The 18818-nt window shown below is 66.5% G+C and overlaps 3 protein-coding genes across 6 annotated transcripts; 2 read left to right on the forward strand and 1 right to left on the reverse strand.

The window, feature by feature from the left end:
* Positions 1–2059: 2059 nt before the first annotated feature.
* Positions 2060–3869, reverse strand: APLN (apelin). Its single transcript, XM_030498089.1, has 3 exons — positions 3710–3869; positions 2733–2904; positions 2060–2643 (listed from the first exon to the last, which is right to left on the reverse strand). The coding sequence occupies exons 1-2, from the start codon at positions 3867–3869 to the stop codon at positions 2738–2740; spliced, it is 327 nt and encodes a 108-aa protein (XP_030353949.1). The 3' UTR covers positions 2060–2643; positions 2733–2737.
* A 3605-nt stretch (positions 3870–7474) lies between these two features.
* XPNPEP2 (X-prolyl aminopeptidase 2) lies at positions 7475–13506 on the forward strand. 2 transcript variants are annotated; one of them, XM_030498610.1, is made up of 21 exons: positions 7475–7579; positions 8317–8390; positions 8479–8589; positions 8681–8744; positions 9336–9440; positions 9534–9620; positions 9703–9849; positions 9932–10033; positions 10169–10250; positions 10580–10775; positions 10950–11039; positions 11119–11228; positions 11311–11388; positions 11463–11534; positions 11654–11714; positions 11828–11897; positions 12018–12122; positions 12340–12399; positions 12527–12603; positions 12694–12792; positions 13165–13506. In XM_030498610.1, the coding sequence occupies exons 1-21, from the start codon at positions 7534–7536 to the stop codon at positions 13372–13374; spliced, it is 2046 nt and encodes a 681-aa protein (XP_030354470.1). In that variant the 5' UTR covers positions 7475–7533; the 3' UTR covers positions 13375–13506. The 2 variants fall into 2 exon arrangements, with proteins under 2 accessions (XP_030354470.1, XP_030354471.1); XM_030498611.1 differs by having other exon boundaries at positions 9703–9846; positions 9929–10033.
* A 536-nt stretch (positions 13507–14042) lies between these two features.
* On the forward strand, positions 14043–18807 carry SASH3 (SAM and SH3 domain containing 3). Of its 3 annotated transcripts, none has more exons than XM_030498633.1 (7): positions 14043–14186; positions 16137–16229; positions 16448–16597; positions 16662–16994; positions 17109–17315; positions 17596–17746; positions 17839–18807. In XM_030498633.1, the coding sequence occupies exons 1-7, from the start codon at positions 14133–14135 to the stop codon at positions 18024–18026; spliced, it is 1176 nt and encodes a 391-aa protein (XP_030354493.1). In that variant the 5' UTR covers positions 14043–14132; the 3' UTR covers positions 18027–18807. The 3 variants fall into 3 exon arrangements, with proteins under 3 accessions (XP_030354493.1, XP_030354496.1, XP_030354495.1); XM_030498636.1 differs by having other exon boundaries at positions 17842–18807; XM_030498635.1 differs by having other exon boundaries at positions 16665–16994.
* The last annotated feature ends 11 nt before the right edge of the window (positions 18808–18818 follow it).

Below are 18818 nucleotides of genomic sequence, written 5' to 3' on the forward strand. Positions count from 1 at the left end.
CCGCGGGCAGCCAGCCAAGCCAGGAAAAGCCAGAGATTCCTTCAGTCTCCCGGCCCAGGAGCCTTTTCCTCCGGCCCTGCCTGGCCGCAGCCCAACCGGGGCGTCCTCCCTGGCCTCTCCTTCCCGGCGGGCGCGGGGGGGCCGGGGTCAGGGCTCAGCTGTGCAGCCCCTGGCCACAGCCCAAGCCCCGCACTCGGTGCCGGTGCAGCCGTGGGGCACTGGTGCAGCTCCTGGCACGGCCACAGGGCTCTGCTTGGAGGGGCGCTGCCGGGGCCCCCCCGCTGCCCGCACACAGAACCCCCACCCCACGAGGCGCATGGACAGGGTGCTGGCGGCCTGCAGCAGGGCAAACGTGGGTGCCGGGGGTGGGAAAAGCCCTCCCAGTTCAAACCAGTAGCAGCACCGCAGGGTGGCGATGGAGGAATGGGACCCCGACCACCAACCAGACCAGCCAGGGAGGGGGCTGGGGTCACCTGGGGGGGCTGTGGCCATAGCACTGGTGGTGATGTGGTTGTCAGCCCCGGGAGGCTGATGGGGCTGGAAGCCGGGGTGCAAGGGCCGGGAGCAGGGCCGGAGCGTGGCGGGAGCGCGCTGGCGCGTGGCCGGGCCCACATCCCCGTGGTCCCAGAGGATGAGCTAATGGAGGCAGCTGGGCCCGGCCCCGCTTCCCCCAGGCTCTGCTCCCACCCCGCAGCTGCAGCCTTTCCGCTCCTCCGTGGCCCCCATTAACTCGTTATCCCCCTCCCCGCCAGCGCTGCCACCCCTGCCCGTGCCCCCGACCGGCGACGTGGCTCATGGGCGGCCTCCTGCGAACAATACAGGGTTTGGGGGCCCTGCACGGGCACTGCCTCACCCGCGGGTCCCGCTGGGGCTGTGGGAGGTCCTGTCCCGGGGGTACCATCCCCTTGCAGGGCTCTTCCCACTGCATCGGGATGGGGAGAGCAGGGGTGAGGACACCAGGATGGGGACAGCAGGGACAAGGAGAGCAGGGAGCGGGATGCCAGAGAAAAGGATTCCAGGGACACCAGGGACAGCAGAGACACCAGGGAGGGGGATGCCAGGGACAGGGACGCCAGGGACATAGGGACACCAGGGGTGGGTCTCCTGTGCTGCAGGCACCCACAGCTGTTCCAGTGTGTGGGGCACTGAGCACGGCTGCCCAAGGCTGGGGGGGTCAGTCTGGGGGGGGCACAGGGGGATCCAGCAGCCGCGGGGGCTCCGGATGCAACTGGGTCAAATGGAGCCAGCGAGCGCCATGCCCATGCCGGGGGTCCCGCAGCACTGAGGCTGCTACACCCCCGAGACAGCTCCAGCCTCCACCACACAGCCCCGGCCGGTCCCACCGGCCTCATCCTCCTCCGGCCAAAATCCTGGGGACACGGTACTGCACCCATGGGTGCTGGGCGTACCGGTAACCAAGGCAACATCAGCATCGCAGTACAGGGCAGGATCATCCGTGCACCCGTGGCTCCCTGCAGGAACAACCCTACCAAAAGCATTATCCTGGCTCAGGAGCTGCTGGATCCCCTGAACTTGGCACTGTCAGTGAGAGAGATGGGATGGGCCATGTCCCCTCCTCTGGGCATGAAAGTCCCAGCACGGCTGTCACCAGCAGAGCCTCTCCCACCACCCTGCTCCCCACTTTTAGAGCTGTTTCTGCACAGCTGATGCTCAATGTGGAGGGAATTCAGATGAGCAGAAAAATAAACCCCAGGAGGGGATAAAGGTGGGGGGTTCTGGGCAGCATTTGCAGTCAGGGTCTTTGCTCCACAGCCAGAGGGTCCCCCAGGCCCTCACCCCACGCTGCCCCGACTGGGACCAGCATCCATGTAGCCTTCCAGCATCCCCTTCTCTATCATCAGCCTCTCTGCAGAGGGGACTCTGACCTCCTGCATCTTCCCCTCCTCCCCAGTCTTTGCTGGGCATCTTTTCCACCAGCCCTGGGCTGGAGAAGGGGCTGCCCTCACCCCAGCCACCACCAGGCAGCTCCAGGGGGGGAATATGGGGCCCTGGGAGCCCTCCCAGGGGCAGGGCAGGCACCCCCTGCCCACACCTCAAAAATAAGGGTTTCTTGTCATCAGAACTCTTTATTACAAATATGTATTTACACAGAATAAATCTTTACAGACATGAGACATGGTCAACAGGGCCCAGCTCAGAGCAAGGGCCCCTCCTTTGGCATATGTCAGTGCTTGATACAGAGATCCCAGTACCCCCCATTCTCCCGCTGTCCCATGGCATGGAGCAGGCAGAGGGGTCTGGAGTCCCCCACGTTGTCCTGGGCTGGCGCCCCACGCCTTGGGGGTCCCCAGGAGGGGGATCTGGTAGCGGGAAGGGGAGAGCAGCTCACCCAGGGTGCGGGGTTAGCACCAGGGGAATAAATAGGACCCCCCCACCCAGGGCAAGCTGGAGAAGCTCCTCTGCCTGACAAAGTGCTTTGGTCAAAGCCCACCATCGCAGCAGCACCTGGTGCCACATGAGCTAGACACGGTGCTGGGCCTCCAGGGGCAGCCACGGGGACGAGGTGGCTCCAGCCGAGGGCTCACGGGTGGGACCCTGCGCTCGGGGCCGGGGCATGAGCAGCATGGGTTATGGCACCGTGCGGGCAGTGGGAGCCGTGTCCTGGGCAGGCTGGGGGCACCCCTGCAACGAGAGCAAAGCCAGGAACCGTGAGTTCCCCGCCGGCAGCATCACACGTGTCCCCGTGTCCCCTTGTCCCTGCTGCTCCTCACCTGCCTCAGAAAGGCATCGGGCCCTTGTGTGAGAGCCGGGGCCGGGGTCTCCGGTACCTGCGCCAGCCACCGGGCCGGTGCCCAGCCCCGCGCCGCGCACCCCGTGGCCGCACCAGCATCCGGATGAGGCCGTCGTCCACATCCTGCCTGTCTGGCGCAGCGCCCAGCGGCCCTGGGGATGGTGGGAAGAGCGTTACCCGGGTCCCTCACCCCTGCACGTGGGGTGGAGACGAGGACGCCGTGGGGTTTGCCAGCACCTCCGGCTGCCTGTGCCAGGGCAGCACCACCCGTTTCCTGAATTGCCCCCAGCAGGAGCCATTGGACGGCCGAGTGCTTCCTGCGCTGAGCTGGGCCAGGCCACCTGCACCCAACGGGGCCACCTCGTCTGGCTGCAGCCACCGGCCTCGCCGAGGGCACAGACCAGCCTCAGGCTCTGGCCCCAGTGCTCCCCAAAGCCACCGCCGGTGCCTCCATGCCCCAGCGATGGGCAGCACCCGCTGAGCCCCGGGCAGTGCCCCCTCTCCGCAGCCTGTGCCCCAGTCCCGGGTGCCCGGCTGAGATGCTCCTGTCCCAGCACCAGTCCCAGCAGCTCCGGTCCCGGTCCCGGTCCCGGTCCCAGTCCCAGTCCCGGTCCCGGTGTGGCCATGCTCTGCCGAGCCGGGGCCGTGCCGGGACCCGCCGCGGGCAGTGCAGCCGGGCCGGGGTCCCGCCGCCAGACCCGGCTTTGCCCGAGGCCATCACCGTGGCACCGGGCGGGTCGGTGGCTGCTCCCCGGCCCTTGGCTGCTGCTGTTTCGGCTGCCAGACGGACGGACGGACACGGGCAGTTGTTGGCACCATGAAGAGCGCTTTGTCCTGCCCAGCCCGGCACGGGCAGCGGGTGCCGGACCCCGAGCCCCGCTCCCCGCCCCGCTGCCAGCGCGGGCACCGGGCGGCGCCGCACCGGTGAAGGGATGGATCGGGGGGTCCCGCACTCACCCGCGGCGGACAGGGCGAGCCAGAGCAGCAGCAGCAGCGCCAGGAGCCAGCGCGGCGCGACCATGCCGGGGGCTGCGAGCGGCGGCGGCGGCCCCGCCGCGGCGGAGCCGTATTTGTAGGCGGTGTGAGCCCGGCCCGGCCCCGCCGCCCGCCCGGTCATGTGGCCCCCGGGCCCCCGGGGGGGAACCGCCCCCCGGCCCGCCCCGCTGCCGGGAACCCCCGGCCGGGACCCGCCGCACCCCGTCCTGGGGAACCCCCACTAACAGCCCTCAGGGCAATGGGACCCCCCAGCCTGGCCCGGGACCCTCTTTCAGTTCCACCTCTTTCCCCTGGCACCCAGGGGCTGCAGGAGGCTGCCCTGGCATCACCCACGCCCACCTCGCCGGCAGCCCTTGTCCTGTAGCCCCTCATCAGAGGGGTCCACCTGCACCCCTCTGCTGCCCCCCAGGTCACCCAGCCATTGCCCGGGGGGGGCACAATGCCCCTCTGCCAGAGCATCTATACACAGCACCCTGGGCCCACCCATACACAGAAGTGGTGGGGCTGCAGGATGTGGGCTGCAGGTTTAGCTGCTGGCACCATGCTGGTGCTGTGGTGGGTGAGGCCATGGGGACCCTCACTGTGGCAGGACGTCACCTTTCAGTCCCTGCAGACCTCGCAGGGGGTTTGGGGATGCTCAACCATCGTTGTGACTGTCCTCTCCCTGCAGCCTGGCAGCCAGGACCCCCAGTGCCACCCCTCGGGGGTTTGGGGCCAGGAGGTGGCCATGGGAAAGGGGCAGTTGGGGCACAATGTGAAACGTCCTGCACCAAGGCCTGTCATGGTGACATGGTGACACGGTGACGCAGTGACAGCCGCAGCACACCCCACGCACCGGCGGGGCTCTGCAGGCCAACAGCCAGACAGTGACTCCTCTGGGTCCACGGGGGTCCCCCGGGCAGGTGCCCAGTGGGGGGGGTGTCGGTACAGGGATGCGCTGGGTCCGTGTGGCAAGGGTTTGGTGGAGGGGGGGTACAGGGTGGCTTCTGTGGGAAGCTGCAGGAAGCTTCACCCATGGATGGAACCAATGCAGCTGGATCCAAGACGGACCTGCCACTGGCCATGGAGCAGCAGATCTCCACCTGCCGCGATGGTGCAGACCATGGTGTGGCAGGATGTGTCCCTGCAGCCTGGGGAGGTCCGTGTGGAGCAGATCTCCACCTGCAGCCTGGGGAGGACTCCACACCAGAGCCATCTGTTCCTGAAGGATGCACTCATGGAAGGGACCCTCACTGGGGCAGTTCATGAAGAACTGCAGCCCATAGGAAGGAGTCACATTGGAGAAGTCCATGGAGGACTGTCTCCCATGGAAAAGACTCCATGCTGGAGCAGGGGAAGAGTGTGAGGAGGAAGGAGCAGCAGAGACAACGTGTGATGAACTGACCACAACCCCCATTCCCCATCCCCCTGCGCAGCTGTAGGGAGGAGGTAGAGAAAACTGGGAATGAAGCTGGGCCTGGGAAGGAGGGAGGGGTGGGGGGGAGGTGCTTTGAGATTTAATTTTTAATTCTCATTATCCTACTCTGATTCGGTTGGTGATAAATTGAACTCATTTCCCCAAGTCAGCCTGGTTTGCCCATGACATTGGTGAATCATAGAATCATAGAATGGTTTGGGTTGAGTTGGAAAGGACCTTAAGATCATCCAGTTCCAAGCCCCTGCCATGGGCAGGATGTGATCTCCCCCTGTCCTCATCTGCGGTGATTGTGCCAGGCTGTGGGATGGGCTGGGGGGCTGTAAGAGGGGCTACAGGGGAGGTGTAGGGACCATGCTGTGACCCTGCACATCTCTGCAGGGAGGAGGACATCCTCTGTGCCTGTCCTGGTCCTGGTTGCACCACCACCACCGCTGCAGCCCAGCCAAGGTGCTGGTGCATTGTAGGGTCCCCACCAGCAGCCCAGAGTGGGGTGCTCCTTCAGCAGGGGCCCAGCTCATGCGGTCCGGGACCTCCATCCCTGCAGGGCAGCTGCCAGGCCCTGGGTACAGCGGGGACCCCCCGGCCACCCCCCATCTCCAGGCTGGGCAGGGGTAGGATCCTCACCGCATGCCGGTGCCGGTGCCACCGCTGCTTCCGCATTCCTGTGCCGGCACCCTCCTCCTCCACCACGTCCTGTTTGCCGGGCGCGTCACCCCGGCCTGAGTCACCCCGCGGCCGCGCAGGTGACGGAAGGCCAACAATAGCCCACAAAGGGAGGATGTCCCCCAAAGCCTTCCTCCTGCTCATCTTCGAGGAAACCTCCCGCGGGAGGGAAGGGCCCCACCGGACGCACGGCATCGATGAGATGAGCCTCGTCCTGTTGACGCTGCCCTGCCCGGGCGGCCCTGCGGGGCCGGGATGGCCCGTGACACCCCCGAGAGATGGGGGGAGGAGAGGAGAAAGAGGAGAAAGAAGAGGAAGAAGAAGAGGAAGAAGAGGGATGTGCATCCGTGGGGCTTACACTGACTCTGTACCCGTGGGGATGAACACACCAGCCTCAGCCCCATCCCTTGGATGTGGCAGGGAGTGGTATCAAGCTCAGCAATTGGGAATAAAGGGTTGTGGGGACACCCCTGTTCCTGTGCGGAGCCATGGGCCTGGTGCAGCAGGCAGGGCAACAGGGCCAGGAGGGACCATGCGCGGACACATCATTAACACATCTCAATAATTAGCAGAATGCAGCAAAGCGCTGCCTGACCATCACCACAGCAACTGCATCACACAGGCAGTTTGGTGCCACCCTGCATGTCCGCATCCGGGCCGCTGGAACAGGGGATCCCCCTTGACCCCTCCAGGGGTCCTCTGAGCAGGGACCAGAGCGTGATGCCAGGCTTAGGTGGATGGAGAGCATTCGTGACATGAGCGTGCCAGGCCTCAGCAGGGACAGGATGGCAGCGGGACCACCAGGATTCGCTGCCACCGGCCCCGTGCTGCACCGGAGCTGTGGTGGGACCGGGCGGGTGGGCAGGGGACAGGGCACAGGACAGAGGGACAGGACAGAGCGACAGAGGGACAGGACAGGTCACAGGGGGCTGTGAGCTGCGCAGCGCAGTCCTGGTGCCACCTCGTGGTGATCGGGGTCCCAGTGGCAGCCGCTGCGGTGACACACCGGACAGTCACGGGACAGTCACCGCATGCAGCCGAGCCCCCCGCCATGGCACAGCTTTCAGCAATTGCTGTGGGGTTCCCCCTGCACCCCCCAGTCTCTGCCAGCTCCAGCCCTGGGCTGCCACTGGGCGCTGGGCTGGGGACCACCACGGCATGACCAGATGATGCTCTGCACCGCTCAGCGACCTGGCGGAGGAGGAGGAGCGTGGAGGATGTTCTGCACTGCTCCATGCCATAGAATCATAGAACCACGACTGGTTTAGGTTGGAAGGGACCTTAAACCTCATCCAGGTGCACCCCCCTACCACAGGCAGGGACACCTTCCGCTAGAGCAGGAGGAGATGGAGGAGGAAGGCAAGCCTGGGGACTCATCTGCCCCCTACCCAGGGACCCCTGTCAGCTCTCGGTGGCTCCAGGGGACAGACGTTTCTGGGGACACAGGAGAAGAGCACCCCGCAGGCAGCTGAGCTGGCACAGCCCGACCTCTGCTCCAGGAGGATCTTTGGACTTTGTGTTGATTTTGCTGTTTGCTTTTATTTAGCAGCAGAATTCGCTGTCAATGCCCAGGACAACAACCTCCTGTCTCTGCTCCAGGCCTCGTCCCTCCCATCCAGCATCCTTCACCCCTGGGGCAAAGGCGCAGGAGGAGGGACCTGTCACCCAGGGCACTGCACTGGGGAATCGTGCCCGTCCCGCAGCTATGCGCCCACTGCAGTGGATCCCAGCCTGGCTGCTCCTGCTCCATGGTACCACGGGGGGCTGGGAGCTGGAGGGGGCTCACCCGGGGCTAACACATCCTGGGAACCAGGCTGCACAGGGTGTTGGGTGCTCTGCAGCAGTTGGAGCCACAGCTGGGTGAGGGATAGGTGGGCTTGCCCTTACGGAGCCCTTGGGCAGGGGGCTGCAGAGAGGGGCTAAACCTGCCTGACCCCAGGGACGAGCCCTGGGGAGGTGAAGGGTAAGGAGCAGCTCCCAGGGGATGGACACCAGGCGCCCAGGGCCACACGGTGCTAAGGGTGACCCACTGCCCCTAAGATGAAGGACCAGGTCCCTGCCGGCAGCTGCAGCAGTGCCGGTGATGGAAAGCTCGGGGCAAGGCGGTGCCGGTGGTGGCACCGGACACCCAGCAGCACTAGGGAGAGGCCAGGTATTGCTGGGGCATAGCCAGGGCTTCTGGGCAGCTCCTCCAGCAGCCCCAGCACCGGGATGCTCAGGGCTGGCTCCTGCCAACCCCCTCCCCAGCTCCCAGGCACAGTGGGCATTGGCTGCGCCTCATGAGGATCCCACCACCTCCAGCCCATCCACAGCCCATCCCCAGGCTCTGCCTGCTCCAGGAGCATCTACTTGCTCTTGAGCTGGATGACAGTGTTGGTTTTCACCCATCACCCCTGGGGCTGGAGCCGCTGGTTTCTGCAGACGCCAGCTGGGTGCTCTGGCTGGGGAAGAGGGTGATGGCTGCAGCACGGGTGTCCCCATGTCCCAGGCTGTGCCGCAGCCCAGCTGCCACAGGCTGACAACACCAGGACCGACATCCGTGACTGCTCCACGGACCCTCCGGTGAGCCCAGCCTGCCCTGTCCCTGGGACACCCAGCGTGGGGGCACCCCGGCCCCGCCGCTGCAGCTTCTGTCCCCTTCTGCCACCAGTACCTGCCCCCGACGGCCACCGACACCACGGCGCGGGTGGCGGCTCTGCGGGATGCCATGTGGGCCCTCGGCGTGCAGGCCTACGTGGTGCCCGCCACGGATGCGCACATGGTAAGGCAGGAGCAGGCGGGGACACGGGCACTGGCCCTGCTGCTGCTGCCGGGGCCGGCGGCCGCCTCTCACGGCTCCGCTCCCGGCTCAGAGCGAGTACATCTCGGCGCGGGATGCCCGGCTGAGCTGGCTGACCGGCTTCACCGGCTCCGCAGGTGAGAGCAGCCCCACTGTCCTCATCCTTGGGGATCCTCAGGGAGGCCACAGGGATGCTGCGAGGGCTGGAGCAGCTCTGCTCCGGAGCCAGGCTGAGCTGGGCTGGGTCAGCTTGGAGAAGAGAGGCTCCTTAAGGGGAGACTCTAGAGCAGCTCCAGTGCCTAAAGGGGCTCCAGGAAACCTGGAGAGGGGCTTTGGACAAGGGCCTGTAGGGACAGGACAAGGGGAATGGCTTTAACCTGCCAGAGGGGAGATTGAGATGAGCTCTTAGGCAGAAGCTCTTCCCTGGGAGGGTGCTGAGGCGCTGGCACAGGGTGCCCAGAGAAGCTGTGGCTGCCCCATCCCTGGCAGTGTTCAAGGCCAGGTTGGACATAGGGGCTTGGAGCAACCTGCTCTAGTGGAAGGTGTCCCTGCCCATGGCAGGGGGCTGGAACTGGAGGAGCTTTAAGGTCCCTTCCAATCCAAACCACTCTGTGGTTCTGTGACGATCTTGCTCCACACCAGAAGCCGGGCTGGGGATCCCTGGGGGTCCCCAGCATCTGCCTGTAGAGAGGGTGCAGGTGACAACCTGAGCCCCACTCCTGTCGCAGGCACCGGCGTGGTGACACAGGACAAGGCTGCACTGTGGACCGACAGCCGGTACTGGACGCAGGCAGAGCGGCAGCTGGACTGCAACTGGGAGCTGCAGAGGACAAGTCAGTGGGGGCAGGCTGGCGGCTGCTGCACCTGCTAATCCCAGGAGCCCCCAGCCCCAGCCTCCTCTGGTGCCACCCAGCTCTCCCCTGCAGCCCTTATTGAGTCCATCGGGATGTGGATCCTGGACGCGGTTCCTATTGGGGGGAACGTCAGCCTGGACCCCTTCCTCTTCTCCATCGGTAGGGTTGGGGTGAACCCTGTCCACATGCGGGCAGCTCCTGGGTGTGGATTTGAGCCCACCATGGGCTTCTCCCCCCTCAGACACCTGGAACAGCTACAGCCAAGCTCTGCAAGGCTCCGGCAGGACCCTGCTCCCCATCGAGACCAACCTGGTGGACCAAGTGTGGGGTGGTGAGAGACCCCCTGCAGCCTCCGGCGAGATCTACAGCCTCCCGGAGGCATTCATCGGTAGGAGCACCAGCGCTGCCGGGCTGTGCTGGCCCCCAGGGCCGTGGGGCTCCCCACACTGAGCCACTTGCTCCTGTCCCAGGGAGCAGCTGGCAGGAGAAGGTGGCCCGGATCCGGCAGGAGATGGAGGAGCACGTCCGGCACCCCACGGCCGTGCTGCTGTCGGGGCTGGAGGAGACAGCCTGTGAGTAGCTGCGGTGCCATAGTGGGTGCCACGGTGGGTGCCATGGTGGGTGCCATGGTGAGTGCCGTGTGCTCTGAGCCCTGGGGGTGGGAGGGCAGCCAGCAGGCAGGGGCTCAGAGGTCTTGTTCCCACCAGGGCTCTTCAACCTCCGTGGTGACGACATCCCCTACAACCCCGTCTTCTACTCCTACACCCTGCTGACCAACACAAGCATAAGGTGGGCAACATCTCCCTGTGGACATGGGGCATGGACGGGGCTCAGCACCCACCCCCCTTCCCCTGCAGCACGCACAGGACCCTCTCCTCAGCCCAGCTCCCCCTTCTGCAGAGCCCACCACATCCTGCAGCCCCCAGCCCCATTAACTGTCCCCTCCAAGCCCCACGTCTTCCCCAGGCCAAGCCCCCCCATCTCAGCCCCCCCTGGGGTGCAGCACCCCCTGTTCCCAGCCCAGCGTCCCCTCCGAGCCCCCCAGCGTGTCCCACACGGCCAGTTCTGGGGGGATGAGGGTGTCTCCTCGGCTGCACCCCCCATCCACCCATCACCAGCCTGTTCGTGGGGGAGCAGCGGCTGGCGGTGGCGGCGCGGCACTCCCTGCAGGCCGCCTGCCCGGGGCCGCTCTGTGTGGAGCTGCTGGAGTACGGCCAGACACCGGACCACCTCCGCCAGTATGTGCAGGGCAACGTCACCGTGTGGCTGGGCACCGAGTACACCACGTACGGCCTCTACCGCCTCATCCCTCAGGTGGGGCACAGCCGCATGTCTGCAGTGACACGTGCCAATGACCCTGGCCATGGGCGACGCGGGTGATGCCGGGCTCAGGGGTGGCCCCGTGCCACTGAGCCGTGGGGACATGCGATGCTCCGCGGCCGTCCCTGGGGCACGGGGAGCTGGTGCCACCCCAGCCTGCTCTTACAGGAGAAGCTGCTGGAGGACAGCTACTCCCCCGTCATGCTGGCCAAGGCTGTGAAAAACAGCAAGGAGCAGGACCTGCTGCGAGCCGCTCATGTAAGGGCTGTCCCCGTCCCCACAGCCCCGAGCAGGGGCGGGGGCAGCGGGTGCCAGCGTCCCCTCTCTGATGCCCCAGGTGCGGGACGCGGTGGCTGTGATCCAGTACCTGCTGTGGCTGGAGAAGACGGTCCCGCAGGGGCAGGTGGACGAGTTCTCGGGCGCTCAGCACATAGACGCACTCCGCCAGTCAGTGTTGCAGCCGCGGCCCCCCCTGCCCGGAGTGGGGCACCCGGGGACCCCCAGCATCCTCCTCCCTGCTGCCTTCCAGGGCACAAGAGCACAACCGCGGGCCCAGCTTCCAGTCCATCTGCGCCAGCGGGCTCAACGCCGCGCTGCCACACTACAGGTACCAGGGCTGGCAGCAGCAGCATGGCGGGGGCAGCTGGAACAGAGCACACTCTGACCCCCCTCCCCTCACAGCCCCTCCAACGGGAGCAGCCGGCAGCTCTCTGTGGATGAGATGTACCTCGCAGACACGGGAGGGCAATACCTGTGTGTATTCCATCTCTGCATGCCCCATCCCTCCCCGTGCCCCCAGCGCAGGGTGGTGCCAGGGGGCCCAAAGCCAGCACTGGGGCTGCATCACCCACATCACGTCCCCCCCTTTGCAGGGACGGGACAACAGACATCACACGGACGGTGCACTGGGGGACACCGACCCCACTCCAGAAGGTACCAGCCAAGGCCCCTCCCTGGTGCCCAGCACCAATGTCCCAGCCAGGGCTGGATGTGCCAGGGGGGTGTCTGGGCACTGTGATGCTCAGCCCCAGCCATGCCGCCTGCAGGAAACCTACACCCGGGTGCTGATGGGCAACATCGACCTGTCCCGCCTCGTCTTCCCACCCAACACTGCCGGTAGGTGCTGAGCCAGATGCTGGGCAGCCCAGCCATGCCCAGGCCCTCTGGACATGAGGAGGAGGAGGATGGGGGGGGTCTCCATTGGCACACGCCCCCATCCCACCTCATCATTCCCAGGGAGAAACATAGAGTCCTTCGCCCGCCGGCCGCTCTGGGACGTGGGGCTCGACTACGGCCATGGGACTGGCCATGGCATCGGCAACTTCCTCTCGGTCCATGAATGTAGGTGCTGCAGCCCCAGCACCAGGGACATGGGAGGTACAGGGACGAGGACAGGGGCTCGTCTGGGGCTACGCACAGCCCCCTTGCCAGGGTGGCCCCATGGTCCTTGTGGTGGCGGCCACGTTGTCCTCACCAGTGTGACACCTTGGTCCTTGCCAGTGTGTCCCCACAGCACACCCCGTCCCCAGGAGCTGTAACCACCCCATGTCCCCTGCAGGGCCCGTGGGCTTCCAGTCCAACAATGTGCCTCTGACGGCCGGGATGTTCACCTCCATTGGTACGTGTCCCGCGCATGCCGGTGCCTCAGGCTCTGGGCAGGAGATGCCCGTGCTCGGCCCCGCTCAGGGCTGGGCTGGGGGAGCTGCCAGGGCTCAGCGCTCACCAGGTGCCTTCCCGGCCCCTAGAGCCCGGGTACTACCAGGATGGAGAGTTCGGGATCCGCATCGAGGACATCGCCCTTGTGGTGGAGGCACAGACCGAGGTGCTGCAGTGGGGCTGGGCTGGGGGGTGGCACATTGGCAGGGGGCGCCAAGGCAGGGCTGGGAGCACCCAACGCCACCTCTCTGTGCAGCACCAGAGCGAGGAGACACCCTTCCTGACCTTTGAGGTAGTGTCCCTGGTGCCCTATGACCGCAACCTCATCGACATCAGCCTCCTGTCTCCAGAGCAGGTACCGGGTGCTTGGGGCAGGGGGCAGAGCTTGGGGCTGGGGTATGGGGTGGGTGAAGGGGGCTGGAGGATGGATGTAGTGGGAGATGGGGAGATCAGGGCAGGTAAATGAGGCTGGGGCAGGCATGGATGCATGGACGGAGAGGGGGGACATGCGATGCCCCTACGACAGGGACTCGCTCAAGCTGCGGGTGAGCGGCCCCAGAGCGGGAGCTGGAGGGCAGGGGTAGGGACCCCCATAGGGGGGATGCTCTCCAGCCATCTGCAACAGGGTCTGCAGATGGGGCCGGTGACGGGGTGTGGGGTATCCGGATGCCCTGCGGGGGCAGTTGGCCGGGGCAGCCCCCGCAACCCCCGCGGTGCCTGGCTCTAGATCCGGTACCTGAACACCTACTACGAGAGCATCCGGGAGCGTGTGGGGCCGGAGCTGCAGCGGCAGCAGCTGCAGGAGGAGTACAACTGGCTGCAGAGGAGCACCGAGCCCTTCCCGCTGGATAGCGCCGCCGCCGCCGCCACCAGCGCCACCAGCACGCTGGCCCTCGCCGCGCTCCTCAGCACGCTGCTGCCAGGGCTGCAGGCCTGAGGCCGTGCCAACAGCCCCATGCCAGCCCCCTCCTACTGTTGCTCACTTCCCTTTCTCCTGTTGTTTTCTCTTGCGTGGTGATGATTAAACACGAGCGATGCCAGCGGGTGCCTGTGCACCACTGCGCTCTGATCTGTGCTGACAGCCTGTGTGCCTGATGCTGTGGGGCTGGAGCCGGCCCCGCTCCTGTGACCCTGCCCATGCTGGCCGCTCTGCCATGGGGTGGCCAAGTCAGCGAGGAGGCAGGATCAAGGCAGGTTCTAACTCCTGGGACAGGAGATGGAGGGACTGGAGTGACAAGACAGTGCTGAAGGGGTCATCCCCATTGCCCTGCGGGTGCCAGCAGCACGCTGCCAACGTGCACGTTCCATCTGGGTCTGGTGCCCAGACCTGTGGATGCAGGGAACAGCCCGGACCAAGTGCCACACATGAGGCTTGGCCATGGTGTGGCCCAAGTGGGCATGGTGAAGGGGTTGAGGACCTTCACCCTTTTCACGGGGGACGCAGAGCCCACGAGCAGCACTGCCGGGGGTGGCAGGGCGCAGGCAGTCGCCCCGCGCCGGGGCCCCAGGCAGGGCAGCAGCTCTGTGCAGGGTTTCCTTCCTCCTGCACACCCTGCCTGCGCACCCGCCACGCTGCGAGCACCTCTCATGTGACCGCCGGCTTCCTGTGTGCCTCCGGGCCCCAGAGCTGGTGCTCCGGGTTGTGCCGTGCCAGGCGCTGCCCGAGCGCTGAGCCCTTGCCCCCGGGCCGGCACCATGCTGCGCCGCAAGCCCTCCAATGCTGGCGACAAGGAGCCGGGACACAGGAAGGTGAGTGCTGGCAGCGTGGCTGCCCTTGGCACTCACGGGTGTCCCTGCATGCCCTGCGCCAGCCGAGCCTAGACTGCCCATGGGATGCTGGGCAGGGAGCGCTGGTGCCATGGGGCTGGGGCAGCTGTGGGGCAGAGCCAGCCCTCGGTCCTGGCCACCGCGGCCTCGCCGGTGTGTGGTCCTGGCCTTGGCTGGTGCCCTGCTCCCGCTTGCAGCATGGTGTGATGTGTGGCTGGGATGCACAGACCCTTGGGATGGTGTGGGAGCAATGGGGGGTGACAGTGGGACCCGTGGGATGCTGCTGGGGGGCAGAACTCCCTGTCCCGGCAGCATGGGCAGCATTTCCTGTGGGGATGGCTGTGGCACAGGCCCCCAAGGTGTCTGTGGTGGAGGCAGCGTGAGGCTGCAGCTCGTCACATGCATTGGCCAGTGCCTCCAGCAGCACTGCACCGAGCGCCAGGACCACCAGCAGCACCAGCACCAGCACCGCAGCCTCTCAGAGCCCCTGGCACAGCAGGGCCATGTGTCACCCTGCACCACCCCACCTGGAGCCACTGGTGGGGGCCACAACTGGCCCCTCAGGTCTGGCACCGGCTGGTGCTTTGGCTCTCACCAGGCCATGGTGGCTGGTGTCAGCAACAGCAAGTCCCAGAGGGGACTGAAGTTGAGCAGCCAGTGCTGTGGTCCTGCCCGTGGGATGCTGCTGGTGGGCAGCATCCATCCCGCTCCATGGTGGCTCCTCTGCGCTGGGAAGCTCCTGGGGGATGTCTGGGTGAAGGTCCCCTCCGGGTGCTGGGGTGGCCCCGCGGGCATCCCCTGTCCTCGCCCAGCCGCAGCCACTGCTCTCACTTCCCCCTCACTGCCATGTCACAGTTCCACGGCCCCGCTGCCAGGCTCCCCACGGCTGCTCCCACTGCCCAGCTCCAGACGCAGGGCTGGAGGGGCCACGGGCCACCAAGCCGTGTTATCTGAAGGGTGCAGGCAGAGACCCAAGGGGTTCAGTTCCCCTCAGGGTGCTGGGGGGGGAGCGGGGAAAACCAGCAGCATCTCCTGCGCACGATGCACCAGCTGGGCTGGTTCTGCCGCCGCAGCGGGGATGGAGCCGGGTGTCGCTCATCCGAGCCAGCCCTCTAGAAGAAAACGACAAAAAGAAGTAACAAAGGATGCTCGGCGGAGCCGACAAAAAGGGGGAGGGGGAGGAGGAGGAGGAGGGGCCGTGCCTGGGCAGGGGCTGGGCGGGGCCTCCGGCGCAGGCAGAGCGACCCAGAAAGGAAATTGCTGCGCTTGCGGTCGAGGCGAGAGCAGCGCTGCGGTGTGTGCTCCCAGCGTGCCGCGCCGCAGCGCAGCTCGCTCCCACGGGCTGGGAGCCGGGGCTGGGCGTCCGGCGATGGGGGGACCCGGCACCGGCACGACTCCCGGCACAGGGAACCCCTTCCCACATGGGGCAGGCACCCGAGGACATGGAGGGGAGCAGGGCCAGGGCAGGGCGGAAGAGGCAGGGAGGGAGGGTTGCACCAGGGCCGAGATCTCAAACCCCCTTTGGTGGCTTTGGCACTAAGGCAGGACTGAGGTTGCCGGCGATGCTGGCAGGGAGTGGGATGGTGCTCGCACGGAGAAAACGTGGGCAGCTTTTGGGAATGGAGCTGAACATGAGGGTATGGGCACAGCAGCACCAATGCCCTCAGGAGCTGACAACAGCCTTTAGCTATGCCAAGCAGCCACACGTGCACCACAAGCAGTACTGGATGCTGCATCGCATATCCCGGGGGGCTCAAAACCACCAGTGGCTCTGGGGGTGGGGGCAGGCAGCAGAAAGGGGATGTTGTGCCAGCCAAAACCCCTTTAAGCACCAGCAGCACCCTGGGCACGGCCGGGGCCCGGCTGCACAGGGGAGGGCGGGAGCTGGCCAGGGGGCAAGGAGGGACCCCTCACTCTTCCCATCTCCCTCAGCTCTCCCTCCAGCGCTCCAACAGCTTCAAGGACTTCGCGAAGGCCAAAGTCAGCTCCCCTGTGCTGAGCGAGGAGTTCAACCTGGAGGAGAAGGCGAGTCCCCTGCCACGTCCTGCTCCCACTGGGCACAGCCCTGCTCACAGCATCCTACCCCAAAATCCTGGTCCTGTCAGTGACCCACATGCCTTGGAGCAGTCCCAGGGCTTCCAGCACCGGCAGGATTTGGGGCCTTGCAGTCCTGTGTGACCCAGCTGAGGTTCACCTGGGGCGGCAGGCGGGGGCTCTGCCTTCACACTCCATCCCTCTGCCAGATCCCCAGGGATGAGTCCAGCAGTGCCAGCCCTGACGATGCTGCCCGGAGCAGTGGGATGAAGCTGAGCAAGAAGTGGCGAGCCGTCATCTCCCGCACCATGAACCGCAAGATGGGCAGGATGGCCGTGAAGGCACTGGCTGAGGGGAAGGTGAGCGGGAGCCTGGGTGGGGGGGCAGCTCCTCCTGCCTTGGCCTGAGCCTGGTTCCCGCCAGCAGGGAGACATGGAGGAGGAGGAGGAGGGGTCCCTGTGCCCCCTGTCCCCAGCCAGCAGCACGGAGGAGCCAAGCCACGACAAGGTGCCCGTGCCATACCTGGAGACAGAGGAGGATGAGCAGCCGCCCGCCAGCAGTGAGCCTGGCTCCGGTGCGGCACCGGCCGGGCACAGCCGCGGCCCCGGCCACTCTGCAGGCAGTGAGGGGCCTGGCCCTGGGAGCCGGCAGCAGGACAGCCCCAGCACAGCCTACACTGGCCCCTTCTGCGGCCGGGCTCGCGTCCACACCGACTTCACACCCAGCCCCTACGACAGGGACTCGCTCAAGCTGCAGGTGAGCGGCCCCAGAGCGGGAGCTGGAGGGCAGGGGTAGGGACCCCCATAGGGGGGATGCTCTCCAGCCATCCCCAATCTGCACCCACCCTCACCCCCACTTCCCTCGGCACAGAAAGGGGACATCATCGGCATCATTGAGAAGCCTCCCGTGGGCACCTGGACCGGGCTGCTCAACAACAGGGTGGGCTCCTTCAAGTTCATCTACGTGGACATCATCCCCGAGGAGGCAGCTCCCGCCCGCAAGAGCCGGGGCCCCAGCCGGAGCAAGCGGCTCAAGCCCAAGACGCTCCACGAGCTGCTGGAGCGCATCAACCTGCAGGTAAGGGCCGGGGACCGCGGGGCAGCAGCAGGACCACGCTCCCCTCTGCTCCCCAGCAGCCCTTCACTGTCCCCACATCCCTGTGGGTCCCTGACCCTGTGTCCAAGCACCACTGGGGCACACAAATGGGGCTCCTCTGGCTGGTGCTCGGGTGAGTGCCCCAGTGGTCCTGCGCCAAGGCAGGAGCCGTGTGGGTGGCACCGAGGGCGAGGCGGAGAGAGCTGTGAGGCAGAGTGAGCCGGGAGCTGTGCCACACTCAGCCCGTGCCACGCTGCCGCAGGAGCACACCTCCACCCTGCTGCTGAACGGCTACCAGACCCTGGAGGACTTCAAGGAGCTGCGAGAGACTCACCTCAACGAGCTGAACATCACGGACCCCCAGCACCGCGCCAAGCTGCTCACGGCTGCAGAGCTCCTCCTGGATTACGACAGTAAGAGCCGAGGGAAGGGGCAGGAGCCATCCCGGTGCCGGGCGGCCCCAGCAGCACCCACACTGCCCTAACACCGTGTCCCATCTCCCCAGCAGCCAGCGAGCCAGAGGAAGTCGACAGCTCTGAGGCCCAGCCATCACCCTCGGAGCCCAAGGGGGACATTCCCCGGGACTCGGGCTGCTTCGAGGGATCTGAGACCCTGGACGGGAGCCGGGATGAGGCCGAGCTGGGGGGTCCCGAGCAGCAGCTGCAGGCTCTGTCCCTGCCAGAGTCCCCCTGAGCCCACGGCACAGCCACGGCTGCTCGGGGGGGCAGTGGGTCCCGGCAGGGGGACCCCATATCAGGGCTGCAGGCAGCACAGCCCTTGGCCCCGAGGCTGCCCCGTTTGCTGCCCCCAGGACATTCTGCCCTGCTCTGCTGCCCCGGCACATTGCCCCACAGCTCCCAGAGCTGGGACGAGCCTGCAGGAGCCTGCAAGGGCAGGGGGGTCCCACAGCAGCAACCCCAGTGCTGAGCAGCCATGTGCGAGGGCACAGGGGTCCCACCGAGGCTGGCTCCATGCCGGCAGCTCCATGCCTTCCCCCAGCAGCTTCCTCGCACAGCCAGGGCAGGGTTTGCTGGGAAGTCTGGGCTGTGGGGAGAGGTTCAGCAGAGCTGAAAGCAGCCCGGCAAGGGCACTGCACACCCTCCATCGGCTCCAGGGGAGCCCCGACCGAAGCTTGCACCAGGCGCAGGGGGGATACAGGAGGGAGCTGGGGTGACCTTGAGCATCCTGCTGTCACCAGCGGGGGAGCCCCTTCCAGAGTGCCAGATCCCCCCGAGCACCCCCGGGCAGGGGCAGGGGAGCTGCAGCCCAGCCGGGCCCCCGTGCGCAGGCGAGGGCAGCAGGAGCAGGCAGGGGCTGGCATCCATACGGGAGCGTGGGGCAGCCTGCAGCAGAGCACCAGGCTGTGCCCAGATCGGGGGCTGACCCCAGGCCCCTCAGCCCGGCTCTCGCTGTTGCACACGAGCAACTCCAGCTCCAGCGCTTTATCCCAATAAAAGCGTGCAAGTCCCCTTCACTCCAGCCTTC

This window comes from Strigops habroptila, chromosome 9, assembly GCF_004027225.2.
Source record: "Strigops habroptila isolate Jane chromosome 9, bStrHab1.2.pri, whole genome shotgun sequence".
Lineage (NCBI taxonomy): Eukaryota > Metazoa > Chordata > Aves > Psittaciformes > Psittacidae > Strigops > Strigops habroptila.

What these genes read in the sequence shown, in the direction of transcription:
- SASH3 (XM_030498633.1), top strand. Translation starts at nt 14,133, where the DNA reads ATGCTGCGCCGCAAGCCCTCCAATGCTGGCGACAAGGAGCCGGGACAC. An exon ending in GGGACTCGCTCAAGCTGCAG is followed by an intron (nt 16,995 to 17,108) that starts GTGAGCGGCCCC and finishes CCCTCGGCACAG; the next exon opens with AAAGGGGACATCATCGGCAT. An exon ending in GCTCCTCCTGGATTACGACA is followed by an intron (nt 17,747 to 17,838) that starts GTAAGAGCCGAG and finishes CCATCTCCCCAG; the next exon opens with CAGCCAGCGAGCCAGAGGAA.
- XPNPEP2 (XM_030498610.1), top strand. Translation starts at nt 7,534, where the DNA reads ATGCGCCCACTGCAGTGGATCCCAGCCTGGCTGCTCCTGCTCCATG. An exon ending in CGGCTTCACCGGCTCCGCAG is followed by an intron (nt 8,745 to 9,335) that starts GTGAGAGCAGCC and finishes CTCCTGTCGCAG; the next exon opens with GCACCGGCGTGGTGACACAG. An exon ending in CTTCCCACCCAACACTGCCG is followed by an intron (nt 11,898 to 12,017) that starts GTAGGTGCTGAG and finishes CATCATTCCCAG; the next exon opens with GGAGAAACATAGAGTCCTTC.
- APLN (XM_030498089.1), bottom strand. Translation starts at nt 3,869, where the DNA reads ATGACCGGGCGGGCGGCGGGGCCGGGCCGGGCTCACACCGCCTACAAA. An exon ending in GCTCGCCCTGTCCGCCGCGG is followed by an intron (nt 2,905 to 3,709) that starts GTGAGTGCGGGA and finishes CACCATCCCCAG; the next exon opens with GGCCGCTGGGCGCTGCGCCA.